This window comes from Centruroides sculpturatus, unplaced genomic scaffold (assembly GCF_000671375.1).
Source record: "Centruroides sculpturatus isolate CEXI.00-Female unplaced genomic scaffold, Cexi_2.0 scaffold963, whole genome shotgun sequence".
Lineage (NCBI taxonomy): Eukaryota > Metazoa > Arthropoda > Arachnida > Scorpiones > Buthidae > Centruroides > Centruroides sculpturatus.
In genome coordinates, this window is record NW_019385228.1 from 1,044 (window position 1) to 15,687 (window position 14,644).

At 30.4% G+C, this 14,644-nt stretch overlaps 1 protein-coding gene across 6 annotated transcripts in view; it reads right to left on the bottom strand.

Annotated features, from left to right (window-relative positions):
- Positions 1 to 503: 503 nt before the first annotated feature.
- The window catches only part of LOC111636440 (TELO2-interacting protein 2-like), a 46,482-nt gene continuing 32,341 nt past the window's right edge, over positions 504 to 14,644 (bottom strand). For all 6 annotated transcript variants that reach the window (XM_023381690.1, XM_023381692.1, XM_023381687.1 and 3 more), the window contains 4 exons: positions 12,977 to 13,144; positions 8,956 to 9,096; positions 8,560 to 8,672; positions 504 to 752 (listed from right to left, as the gene is read on the bottom strand). In XM_023381690.1, the coding sequence (XP_023237458.1) occupies positions 527 to 752; positions 8,560 to 8,672; positions 8,956 to 9,096; positions 12,977 to 13,144 (648 nt within the window). In that variant the 3' untranslated portion in view covers positions 504 to 526. The remainder of the gene's footprint in view (positions 753 to 8,559; positions 8,673 to 8,955; positions 9,097 to 12,976; positions 13,145 to 14,644) is intronic.

Consider the following 14,644-nt stretch of genomic DNA (forward strand, 5'->3'; position numbering starts at 1 on the left):
TGTTATTTTTTAAAACTTTATTTTAATTGTATTAATACTTACTTCAAANATTTCATATATAAAATTTAAAAGTTGATGTTCTAATATTCCATATTAATTGTATTCTATTTTGAAACTGTTTATAACTGATGTTCAAAAATGTCAGCTGAGGATTGCCTATACATTAGAATGAAAACATTAGTGTATAAGCAAATAAATGTGTCTCAGCAGTCAAAGGTGTTTAGTGATGATTTTAGTACTTATATATAAATTCTTTTATTTATATATGACTTCTTTTACTTAACTGTGAGAAATAATTATAAATATTGATATATATCATTTAATGAAAATTTCAATTTGTGTCAATATTAATGACATATGGACAATTACGAGAAAAATCTGCAAGCAAGACTACAATAGCTTCAAACAAAACCAAGATAATATCAAGATGCTTAACAAACTGAAAAACTTAAAACTTTGCATATAATGCAAGCATTCACAAAGAAATTTTTATTTTTGCCTTATGTTGTTATGCATGTGTGTGTCACTAGCATATCAAGAAATATATACTTGACACTATTCTGCAGCAAACAGCAGTTAATTTGCAAAATAAAAATGAACAACAAAGTAATTGTTTGAAATGTACTAAATAAATTTGAAATATGAATATAGCATAAATTGCAATCATACCTTCAATAGATATATCTTCTTCTTCTACTTCATATATACAAATAAGAATATTTTTCATAATTTCTTCCCAATGATAAGGTATTCTGAAATAATAATATATCATGTAACAACTGATGGTATCTTAAACTATTAAATATGATGAAATAATTTAGCACTACATATTTTGCTAAAATTGCTATTATCCATTGCAATCAACAACATTTACAGAAATATGTATTTTAAAAATAGTTTTCTCATCAAATAAAAACCTAAATATTGGTAACAAGTTATCACAATTGTAGTGATATCAGACCTTCTCGTCCTCCCTCTCTGGGTGATTTCGTCGGGGCAGATGCAATCCATCCATCGACACACGCTAACGAGAGGCCGTTAAGATCGGGGAAGAAAACGCGGAAAGAAGGAATTTTTCAGAGAGAGGAATTTGAGACACAAGAGGGAAGGGAGTGCAAAGTAGTGGTCCCTGAGAGTGGAATAAAGTTTTTTTGTGGAAATATTGGACTAGTTGATTAATTAGTGAGACGAACTGACGGGGCGGAATCCGCTGATTAAGAAGGGGTTCCCTACATTGGCGCAGCCGACAGGATTGTGAAGTCAGATCGACAAGATTCGATCTGTGAAGAGAGTGATTACGAACCAGAATAAGGAGAATGGATTGAAAACTGAGCAGAGTGGGTAATTGAGCACAGAGCAAAGGTTTGAGGAATATACAAGATTTACACCAGAGAAGAGGTAGGAAAATTTTGTACTTGTCGGAAACGGAATTCACGGCGGAATGCTAAGCGTAAAGGGAGTTAAGAAGGAAGATCTATGGGTCGTGATGGAAGAGCTTTGTGGCACAATAGACGACAATCTGAGAGTATCAGAGTTAAGGGAACTTATTACGAAAAGTGACGATTTTGCTAGTGACCCAGATTTTGTGCTGGAGATTTTGACTTCCACTGTTGTGGAAAGGAAACAGAAGAAGGAACAAGAGAGCCTAAAAAGGGAACAAGAGAGGCTAGAAAGGGAATGACAGCACGAGTTAGATTAACTCGTTTACTATTCAACGCTACTATTCAAAGCAGGGCGAGTAACGAACAGTCTTACGGACAGCCATCCAGGTGATGGGCCCACCAGGAGTATTGAGAAATTGATTACGAGTGTGAAAATGTTAACATTGCCAGTCCCAACTAAGTCCGAAAATTGGAACCTATTTTTGTATCTATAGTGCGAGCGTTCCAATCGAAGAATGTGCCGGAAGAGATAAAAGCGAAGATACTGATCAATATTCTGGGAGAAAAGGCCACAAACATTTTGATTTATATAACCAGAGACAAGTTAAAGGATTACTCAAGCATGAAGAAATTAGTGTTACAAGAATACGAACCGTCCGCCCAATGTTGCCTGGAAAATTTCCGAAGTGCTAGGCCCGACGAGACTCACATGCAATTTATGTCGAGAATAGTGTCGTCTTGGGAATACTATTGCGAGTTGAGGAGAGTGAAGGACTTGGAAACTGCAAAACAATTAATCGTGGCAGACAGATTATTTCAGACGTTGGATGCTGACATAGCGGCCCATATAAGCGTACGTCAGGGCGAGGGGTGGTTTAACCCTATCGATATGGCAACAGAGTGCGACCTATATTTCGAAAGCAAGGGAAAATCTCTAACCGAGACATACAACGAGTTGCAAGGGTTGTGGCGTCTTCCAGAGTGCCAGGGTACTGGCCAGGAGTACGATCCCCCACCACTGAGGAATGAGGGACAGAACGACACAGTAAACTATCATCAGGAAATGAAACAGAGGGAGTGCTTCATCTGTGGATCAACGCAACATATTTCTAGATCCTGCCCGCAGAAGATAAGGGATACACCCTTAAACGATAGTCGCACTCAACCCTCGACCAGTCGGAGATGGAACGACGTCGCGATAGTGGGGAGTGTGAGGTCAGAATACTTTGATGAAAAAACGAGCAGCCATTTGAAGTCAGGCCCTAGTATTCAATGTTTACAATATGTTACGGTCAACATAGGTGGGCAAGATACTGAAGCTATCGTAGATTCAGGCACCCAAGTCCCAGTCTTGCACCCCGAAGATGTTACCAGCTCGAATGACAGGGACTAGGGAACAATAGTTTTGAGCTCAGCGTTTGGGGAGGAGATCAAGGCATAGACAGTAAAGGTCCCTATGGCTATTAAAGACCGTTGCAACCAAACTTTATTACCCCCTCGTAGAAGTCACGGTGGCACTGACTGAGAAATTGAAGGGCCCTCATCTCATGCCGCCCAGTATTCTCAAAGTGTTGGAAGGACAAGCTGGTGTGTACAGACCTCCTCACCTTCGTAATTGTGGGAGTGGAACAGGTAGTTGTGAACCAACTGATTGGGACCGAAACCGGTACTCGGATACGAGTGATCGATATGTAGGTCTTCACGATAAAGCATTGCTTGAGAGAACTGATAGTCATAATAGAAGCTATCTGAGCCAAAAAGATTCTAGTAGTCAGAAATACAGTGACCATGAAGATTTTGGAAATGTAAGCAAGTGAGAAAGCAGTCATAAGTGAGGAGAAGCAGATCTCTCTAATTTTAGAAAAGGATATCTAAAAGTTTGCCCTGATAGCTACATGTCATACATGACAGACAGCGAATGTGATCATAACTGGCGAGGTCCGCATGCTCCAAACGATGCTCCAAGGAACCGCTGTTGCGCCAGCGGGTCCTTGAAGCATCATTTGGATGTAAAAGTACACATCGCAGATGATTCCAGACACATTCACAGAAGTAAAAGTGTCTGGAATCATCGGAAAGGTAGTAGATGTTCCGAGTACAACGACAATCGGAACAGGCAAGATGAACAAAAGACCAATAATTGAAGTAAATATTTAGAGGGTCGAAGTAGGAGGTACGGCTCCAGCGGCCTCCAATCTCGTGGTTATCGTCCGTTCGGCCGTGATCGAGGCAACACAGATCGCATTGCAGTATCAAATAAATACTCATCTTCTGCTGTTGGTTACGAAAGAAACAACTATGATGTTCAATATAAAGGAGACTATGGTGGAAGTTACGGTCCTGCCAACAACTGGTGGGGTAACTGAGAACTTTCGTAACGTGTTGGCGACAAAGGCAGCAGTGGAGCCATTTTGGAGGAATTCACGATACTTCCGGTTCAACAGCATATTTGTGGCATTAAAAGTGATGTTTGTTTCGATGTGTAGTGATGAGAACTAATATAATTTGTGTAAAAGGAAAATTGTGTTGTATATCATCTGTATGAACTTTTTGTATTCAGAAACTAAGTTTTACTGTAACCTTTATTTTGTTCGAAAATTGTAGTTCAGACTCGTGTTTGGGTTAACACCCTAACACTTGTCTTGCGGCGGGGGTGTAGTGATATCGGACCTTCTCGTCCTCCCTCTATGGGGGGGTTTCGTCAGGGCAGACGCGATCCATCCATCGACACACGCTAACGAGGGGCCATTAAGACCGGGGAAGAAAACGTGGGAAGAAGGAATTTTTCAGAAAGAGGAATTCGGGACACAAGAGGGAGAGGGAGTGGTTCCTGAGAGTGGAATAAAGTTTTTTTTGTGGAAATATTGGACTAGTTGATTAATTAGTGAGACGAACAGACGGGGTGGAATCCGCTGATTAAGAATGGGTTCTCTACAACAATATAAAATTAAGTATATTGTGATTACTTGTTACCAATATTTGATCAGTCATCAGCAGATCAAATATCTTACCATCAGCAAGCTGATGGCTTCTACCAGAGTATGAGAAATTTGATCTTTAAAAAGGATTTCGATTTAATTTGATTACTATAAAGATATTGATCTTTGTTATAAATCTTTAGAATGTCTGTATCTGACAATAATTGACTATATGTATTTTTATTTCATTTTCAAGTCAATTAAAGCAATTTATTTCATCATTAACAAATAATTTTCTCTAAGTAAAAACCTTCAGAATAATGTAAAATACTATGACTATATAGGAAAAACATCCACAATACTTCAATGCTTACTGTTAAGCTGACAGAATATCAAAATGATATTTTACACATCAGGTAAAATACCCAATTATCCTATCTGTTTTAAATTTGTAATACTATAAGAAACTTGGCATCATGTTTAAACAAATAAAAATTTATATTTCTGCTAATTAAGAAAGCCACAAATGCTTATTTTGAGATATGTTTTTGACTCTGTTTAAGTCAGCTTCAGCTCTGATACATTAATGAAGAGTATAAAGAACACATTTTTAAAATAAACTAACATAAAAAGAATATTTTTAAAATTAATATAAAAGGAACATGTGTGATACATTTTTTAAAATACTCAAAATAAGATAAAAAGTACACTATAATAATAATCATAAAATAATAAAATAAAATGTATGTTAAGCTATACAGAATCTATTAATAGTTTTCTTACTATTTTTATAAGATACATTCTATCAAGTACAGGTAGCAAACTTGCAAAAAGTGATAAAGTAATCAACAGTAAAGATGATATAAGATATCTATATAAGAGGATATGTATATCTGCTCTAATATCCAAATTAAGAACCCACTTCTATATTCCTCAATTACCACTAGATTATTCCAAAACGTTTTTATTTCTTGTCTCATGCCCATTGTATAAATGAAGTACAGTAGAGCATCGATTATCAAATCAATTGGAAACTGGGGTTGTGTGGAAAATCGATTTTTTGGATAACCGATTATGTACGAAAAATATATTAGACTAGCCCATGTTGAAATTTGTTCAAATTCTGGCACATCCTTAAACAGGTGACTAAATATCCAGATAGCACAACCCGCTCATTGGTCAGCTGAATGACATCAACCCACCGAAATAGGAAATGCTGATCAATTCTGTTTTGCTGATCAAATCTAAGAATTAAGTTATGCCAGAATAAATTATTTCCTTTAGTTGTCATAATATGGAGTGAATATGAAGTGAAAATACAGTATAAGGTTTAGCTTGGAAGTTTTCTTAAATTTATAGGAATAATTTTAAAATGGTTTACTTAATAAATTATTATTATTATTTTATTATTTTTTTTTTTGAACGAATTTTAACTTCATACTTGATCTTTATGCACCTCTGAACCAAATCATACACAATTGATAATTTCAATAGTGTGATAGTGTTTTAAATTTAAATATACATGCACAGATAATAAATAACAGAAAATTTATACTTTGTTACAGATATTATTCATAAAAAGTTCAAAAAAGGATGAAATTTATAATTAAGGCAAGTCGGAATACTTTTTGAATTTGTCGTATGCATTTAATATAGTTAGATGAAACAATAAAATTAAGTAAGTTTTGTATACCTCTGAAAGAGAAAATTTTCACAAATCTTGCTTAACAAATTATAAAGCTTAAATGTAAAAGTTATTGAACAATTTTCAATAATGAATATTCTCCATAGATTACTCTTATCAGAAAAATCTTTTAATGCTTTAGTTGGGATTGATAGTTCTTTCCATCAATAGACAAGACTGTGCTTTTGAATGTCAGTTCAAAATCAGTGTGTTAAGAAACAACACTTTTCAAATTTATAGAAATTTCATATATCTAGTTCCATAATAGATATATCTGTAAATATGTTTAATCAAATCTGTATTACTATTTTTCAAATTAATTAAAAGTATAGAATTCTTGTATAAATTATCGAACAATCAATAATAATGTAAGTATTTAAATTCCTTTGAATGTAATAGTTATATATGTTTTAAATAAGAATTTCCATACATTTCATCATGAAAATTGTTTATCAATATAAGTGTCAGGAAAAAGTAATGTTGCATTTGTATGTAATGTTTTCATAGTAAGCTATTTTTTAAACATTTGTATTTTTTATTTTTTGTTAAAATAATATTACCATACTAATGAATAACTATTTCTAGATGCCTTGTATGTGCTGTATACTGGCTGCGTAGGAAAATATAAAGTGAAGTGACCTGCAGTGTCTATATTTAAGTTTCCACAGGATTTGATTTAAAAAGCAAACCAATAGATTAGTAGAAAAAATAACTTATTAATGTTTTAACAATTATGCATTAAAAAGTATGAATTATGTTTAGGTGATATATATATATAAATTAAATACAAGTTTCTGTATGGTTAAAAATACTGTATGTCTAATAAAGAATGTAAAAAACTTAATTTGCAATTTACATATGTTGTTTCTGATTATTTTAATTATTACAGTAAATGTATAAAAAAAGCTTTATTAAATACAAATCAGATAAAAGTTACTTCTTGATATTTAAAAATGTCTCAACATTAAAATCTTTGTTTAATTGAAAATTTTGCAATAATTTTAACATTAATGTCAATACACACAATCAAGAGCTAGTGAAATTATAAATATGTGCCTTTTATCAAGTTTTAGATGAAATGTCTATAAAAACTATAGTGTCTGCATGCTCTCATAACAACAACAAAACAAACTTTAGGCTAATCGATCAACATTTCCGATATCAGTAGGTTGACGTCATTCTGATGACCAATCACCATGTCGTGCCATCTAGATATTTAGTCACACGTGTCTTTAAGTACCCTCTCATGGTTGTGCCAGCGCTGCCAGTTAAAACATGCACACCAACAAAAATAATATTGGAGTAGCCCAAGACATAGCCAAAGATTGCAGCACCACAACACCAGCGGAAATTTAAATATGCCGACTGGAAAGCTTTCAGTTAATTGATGTTTCGGTTGATCAACATTAGAATAATCGCTGCTCTAATACTAATTTATGTACTAATTTATGCAGGGCCATGGGTGATCAAATAGCATGCTTATTTTAGATTCTATACTTAAAACTCATTTGGATAGACATGCAATTTCTGCAACCTTGTTCAGATACTGATTTTCTTTTATATTTGGGAAACTACACAGTTTGACATCAAACCAAAAGATAAGCCCATTCTAATTCTCCTGCATCACTGGATTGTCTTGTATGAAGTTCTAATAAAAAAAAATTTTAATATTTAAAATTTGTTTATTTTATTATAAAATTAAAACTTTCTTCATATTATTGTGATTATTTAAATCTTTATGAATACGATTGTATTTTGAAATATACTTGTATATACTATATACACTACACCCTCAACGTTCATGAACATCAGTGTTTGGGAATTTGATCATTCATGATTCAAAATTTATGTACTAAAATTTCAACTTTTGTGAAAGGTTTCAACCTTTCAGGAAATGGAAGATTTATGTACTGCTATAAACTAGAGCTGGTAACTGTGCAAACTAGATGTTCTATCAGGCACAATGCTAAAAGATCACTGCTCTCACTCATTCATATGGTGTCTGTCATGTTACAGTTTTGTTTATTTTTTCTTTTTGGCTTAAGTAAAATGACTTTTGCAACACTACAAACAGCAGAACAGAATATTTATTTAATAAAACCATTCATTTTGCTAAAAGTTTTTTAAAACAGCAGTAATACATAAAGTCTTGAAACAATTACAAATTTAACATTGAAAATGGAACTCAAAGTATGAGAATTGTATGTTCATGAAAGATTGCTCAGTCCTAATTAATCACAAACCTAGGAAAGTCAGTGTAAATTTGTTTAAATTAACTTATTTTGAAATTCAACTAGTTTAGTTCAATATCTAAGGACAATAAGAATAATTTTATCACAACTACTAGCTAGCCCTGTATGTTGTGAATTATAATTATTATAATTGAAAACTTAACATCTAAAGACAAGAAATTATTTTATCAATTTTGTTAAATATACAAATATTACAAATTTTACAATTATTATTTTCAAAAACAAACATAAAACTTAAAAAATTTTGTAATTTTGATTAATTTAAAAATATATTACGATACATTAATATGTATATAGTAAAAAAATTAAAACAAATACAATACCTTGGCCAAGCAACAGAAATCAACACTTTTAGTGACAGAAGTGCATTTCTTCTACTCACTTCTTCTGGTCCATCATATATTAATAAGTATTCTAACAACGTTCTTAAAGTTTGCTATTAATATAAAAAATTAATTTAATCATTTTCAATCAAATTAAAATATTTTTCAAAAAACTGACTTTTAAAAATTTAAATAACTAAGTCTACTGACTTAAATAATATTCAATAAAAAAAATCTTATATCAATATCCATATATCACTTAAAATATTGGATATAAAATGACTTGTCATTTCATATTCAATATTAACCCAATAATTTTTCTGAAAATAATAATATAACTTTGAAAATGAATTTCAAATTAGTTCTTTCAGTAAATATCTTAGTTAATTTGCTTACCTTCATATGATAACATACAGCTATTCCCATTGCATTAATATATTCAGGAATATAAGCAGAATATGCTCTTCGAAATAATATTTTTTGTTCATGCTCCATATTCCACAAAAGTTGTCCATATACTTCATCATAACGAGTTGACTAAAAATAAAAATAAAACAATCACTCAAACTGGTAAACTTGATAACAGCAGCAACCAAAACCAAAAATGAGCATAAAAAATAACAGAGCTAATGTTTTCACTTGTGTTAAATGGTCATAATCAGGCTAAATGATGTTGCAGCTGTTAAAACAAAGGGGAATTGCTGTACATGTGTCAAGAGGGGAGGTGATGTATGAAAGAGAGAGGAAGGGGAAGAGGATAGGAAGTTTACAGTTTTGTAGAATCTCATTGTTTTAACTGCTATGGGGTCATTTAGCTCCATTATTTTTTATGCTGGTTTTTGGTTGCTGTTGTTAATTAAATAAATATAAACTAAATAATTCTTTTAGTATGAAGAAATATATCAATAAACTATTAGAAATTGTTAATTATTATTGTGCAATGAAAACTAGTTTATTTTTAAAATTGATGCCTCATTTTGGTGAATTGCTTGAATCAAACAATTCAAAATTTATATATCATATTCCTTACTAACTGTTTTGTCTTATCTACCAGATATGTTTGTTTGGTTAATAACAAATGATATTTTCATTGGTTAATAATAATTTGATTCTTGAGATAAAGTTGTATGTCCTAAATAGAAAATTAAGCTATTACAAAAGTTTTGAAAAATGTTTTCAGTTATATACAATATATATTATCTTCTTAAAATATATAGGATAATGATGGATAATTTAATTAGATGCTTTCTTAGATAGTTTTACTTCATAAAATTTTCAAAAATTCCTTATTTGAAAGCTCTAAATTCAGAATGCAAATATGAGAAAAACAAGTTAAAACAATTATAATGTCATTATGTCAAACTTTTCACACTCAAGTGATTACAAGTTTTGAATACCTAAAATAACTGAAGATGGTTGTTTTGACTGCCATTACTAATTTATTGTTGAAATTGTAGGAAATAGTTTTAAGATATATAGGAATATTCAAAAACAACTAGATTATTATGTACATATGCAAAAAGTTAAGATTCACATCTCATTTGTTTGTTCCTTACTTTAAAGACACCATGCAAGTAATAATTACTTATACTTTTGTAAGTGACTGTGACAATATTTTACAATAGACATTGTCTATTGTCAAATAAAAATGTTGACAGTTGGATGGCCAAGGAATTAAGGTGCCAGCCTACCACTCTGAGAAACTCATGGTCAAAAAAACCTCAGGAATTTTTCATAAGTTGTCTGTCCCAGATATGTTGGACCCCATCTGTTGCCACCTGAGTGCCTCCATTATATCCCTGGCTGAACCCACAACAGGTATTAAACAAAAAGACAAACAAACATTTTCTTGGTACTCATAGGGCAAATAAACAAATAAATAAAAATGTAGCTGTGTCTCTGCAATCTTTCATAGAAGTGATTACTGGCATTAAAATTTTTCATAAGCAATTGGTGCAACTGATCACCTTATATATACTGTATACCATGTTCACCTGCATATAAGACAACCTTGCATATAGGACAAGCTGTGGCTTTAAAAGTCAAAGTAAAGAAAATTAGATTTATTAACACAATTTAATTTTATTTCGTTTAATCATAAATAAAATACCAAATGCACATAAATGCATACATTGTCCTGCAAAAATTACTGGCATTTTAAACTTTAATAAAAAATCTTGTAAAATTGACAACATAATTTGTTCATATAAAGTTGAACAATTGGAAACCTTTCTTGCCAATTCTTAACAGTCGAATCCACTATCTGTCAATTACACTTATCAGTTTCTTCAAATTCTGATTTCAAAATAATCATCTTTTTTTCGTGTGGGAATGGATTAAAACTTATATCAGGCACCTGTGTGATTTTGGAATTTCAAATTGAAATACAATTCAAAAGCTTTGCTTTTCCTATTGCTATTCATCTTTACTCATGACAACACACAATAATGATTGAAATGACACAGAAAAAATACTTTTGTTTTTAAACACTAGAGAATGAGCATTAGGTAAAAAATGCAAACACACGTTTCACAAAATTATTGCAAAAACACAAAGAATTTTTCGCTCACGCATATAAGACAACATAGGATTTTAAAGCAGTGAAAAATGAATTAAATCCTCATATTATTTGTGAGTATATACAGTATTTGTCATAGGCCATCTTGTCAAAGAAGGACATTGTTAGCTGTTTTGTTTTATCATATTCAAAATTTATTGACATTGCTTCTCTCTCTTACAGCTGATTTGAAACTAAGATTTTCTTCACTCAACTTAGAATTTTGTTTTTACATTCTTCAAAATGAGTATATATAAAAAAATAAGTCACTCATAACCTGTTTTAATTAATTGACGTCAAACAATTAGCCAAAATAAATGTACCAACATAATTTAATGTACCCAAAATAGCCAATAATTTGACTGGTCACTTAGCATTAACTTCTTAACTCTTCCAGAGGTTGAAAAATAAAGTTGTTGAGAGGTTTTTTTATCTGATAACTTCTTTACAGATGATCAAGAAATTAACTATTTAATCAGTATGAAATTTTGCTCTCATAATGTTAAACAATCTGTTGTCTATCAAACAGGACTTTTTAATACACTAGAGTGATTCAGATTTCATTCATATTCTTGTGTTTTGCTTATGTTAATCATGTACACAAAATTTACATTTCCTTGAAATATTCCTGTTATTTTGTAAACATATATATGCATTTTGTTCTTTATTATGCAGAATAAGTGATAATCAATTGAAGTTTTGTCCAATTTTATCTTTTTACTTATTAGCCAATCAAATAAATTAAGAAAGATAGCCACAAAATGCATTTTTAATATAATTTGTAAATTTTAAATGAATATTTATTCAAATTTTGATATTCAGATAGCTGATTAACCAAAATACATAAAAGTGGTAATAAAAAATTTCTATTTTACAGTCTTCTTGATTAACAATGTAAAAAGAATTGCAGAATATGGAGAAAGAAGAGAATTAGAGAACAAAAGTATGCCACAAGTGACATGTGAAGTGTTGAGTACTAAACTAATTCTCTGTCTTTTTCCTGTTTTTTTTTTTTTAATCCTTACAAAGTATGACTGACTAGCCCAATTTGTCATTAAGACTCTCAAGTTGATAATAATGTGTAGGCTCTCCTAATTAACAACATAACAACTGCATGTCTATATTATACTAGATATTTCAAACTGTAATGTTATATACCTTATAATATGTTATATTACATAGCTTATATTTATAAATAAGTTTAAATATACCTATCTAGTTTGATAATAACCATGCCTGTTTTTTTTTTTGTTATACTCATATCCACTTTCATCCAATTCTTGATCTTTACATATTTTTAATCATAGAGTTTCTCCTGGTAACTTTGCTATAAGTTCTAACTTCCATATTTATTCCTATAAACAACATATGGCCTAACTTTTTTCAACTGGCAACTGTGTTGTTTATTAGAGGGTTCTTATTTTATTCTTTGGAAATTTGTCCATTTTATGTAAAATGGACAAATTATGAAGACATTTATTGTTTATTTTATTTTACTGAATATTTTTATGCATTATATTTATATGTATTATTGTCATTCTGGCCATTTTATTAATTAATACATTTTTATAATTGTGCTGTCACACTGGAATTTTTTTCATTTTTACAAACTGAGGTGGAGAAGTGGCCTTCAATAAAAGCTGAATTTTACTGTAGAGACTTGTTTTCCTGGAGTTGTGTAAAAAGGATAAATTATGAAGACATGTACTATTTATTCTATTTTATTGAATATTTTCAGTTTTATTTAATTACTAAAAGTGTTCTCATGACTATTATTTATAAAAATTTGGGAATTATGTCTACATTTACATTAATATTTTAAAATACCAAAACAAATTAATTTTCTATAAAAATATTTACTCTGAAATCTACTGAAGAATTCTTTGGATTTCTTTCTTGTCCTGAAAGAAATTTCAATAGGCAAGGATGTAAAATATTTATAACTGGAAGTTCAGCAATATATAAGAGATGTTTCAAGGCATCATATACAACATCAGCTTTTCCATTAAGTTTTAATTCACTAGGAGGCTAAAATAAAAAGTATATATATATATATTAATATACTACTAAATTAAATAATAATAAATAAACTTCTAAATAGCTTTTAAACTGTAAACAAATTGGTTAAGCTCAAATTAGTATATAGTTAAAACACATTAATATAAATTTATCCTAAACTATGAATCTCTAAATTTATCCTAAACTATAGTTACATTCTAACAGAAATGACAACCAGAAATGTATTTATAAAATAATGCCATTATAATTTATACAACACACTTCAGATTATCAGCTTAAAGCTGCTATTTAAATAATAATAATTTTATAAACAAATTATTTTACAATACATTATTATAAATTCTAATATGTATTCATTAATTGTTAATTTAATAATACAATAAAACCTTGATTTAACAGATGAATTTGGGCTGGGGTGTCTGTTAAAGCTGAATCTGTTATATAATAGAGTAGATTTTCTGAATGCATGTGTTAAAAAATTGACAAATTAGTTAGTTTATCCATTTTTACTTATTAGAAACTTTTGTGTAATTAAAATTATATATGTATAACTTTAATTTCACAGAAAAGTTTTTTATATGTGTTATTGCTTATACATTTGATGCAGTTCTGGGACTGTAATAAACAAGTATACAATGTAAATCAAATAAATTAATGAACAATTTTTGGAAAATACACATTATGAGTGATGACTCTTAAGTTGAAAAAAAAATCTGTTGATTTAATTACATATAAAAATCATTGTAAAATTAACAGGGTATTGATTTTCACATGTGACATCCAGACCAGACTCAGATTTAACAGATTTTGTCTGTGAAATCTGAGTCTGATCTGGATGGCCATTAAATTGAGGTTTTACTATAATAATAATAATAAACTGCTAAAATTCTGGTTACCAAACATATTATTTAGTCAGTCTTCAATCATATGATTGATCATTGTTAACTTACAGATTATATGGAATTAAATTGTTTAAAGTTTAAAAATACTTTTTTAATTTAAAACAGTTCTAACTAGAATTTTAGCAGTTGTTTATCAATTATTAGAGTTGAGTGAGTTATGCAAAAGTTTCATTTCCATTCTAGCAATTTAATTTGTGGTACAGTAGAACCTCGAAAACTCGGCCTAATGTGGACCAAAGGGTGGCCGAGTTTGTAAAAATGCCGGGTTATCGGGAATGGGGTTAAAAAAAATAAGTACAAGTGTTTCCTCAGAAAATACTGTACTGTACTTGTATGTATTGTTTATTTGAGAATATAACAGAGAATAAACTGCCCAAATACCCTTAAACAAAGGAAAAGTACATCCTTTATGAAGGCATAGAGCCTTTACTACATGAAAATGAAAATTAATAAATACACTGTGTACAGTAATTTACCTGATAAGACAGACCTCAGAAAAATACTTTATGAGAGCTTTTATACTTTTATAAAGCTGTCTATAATGAAAATTAATTAACTAAGGATTTTTTTGCCCTGCCAGGGTGTGGCCGAGTTATCCGGAGTGCCG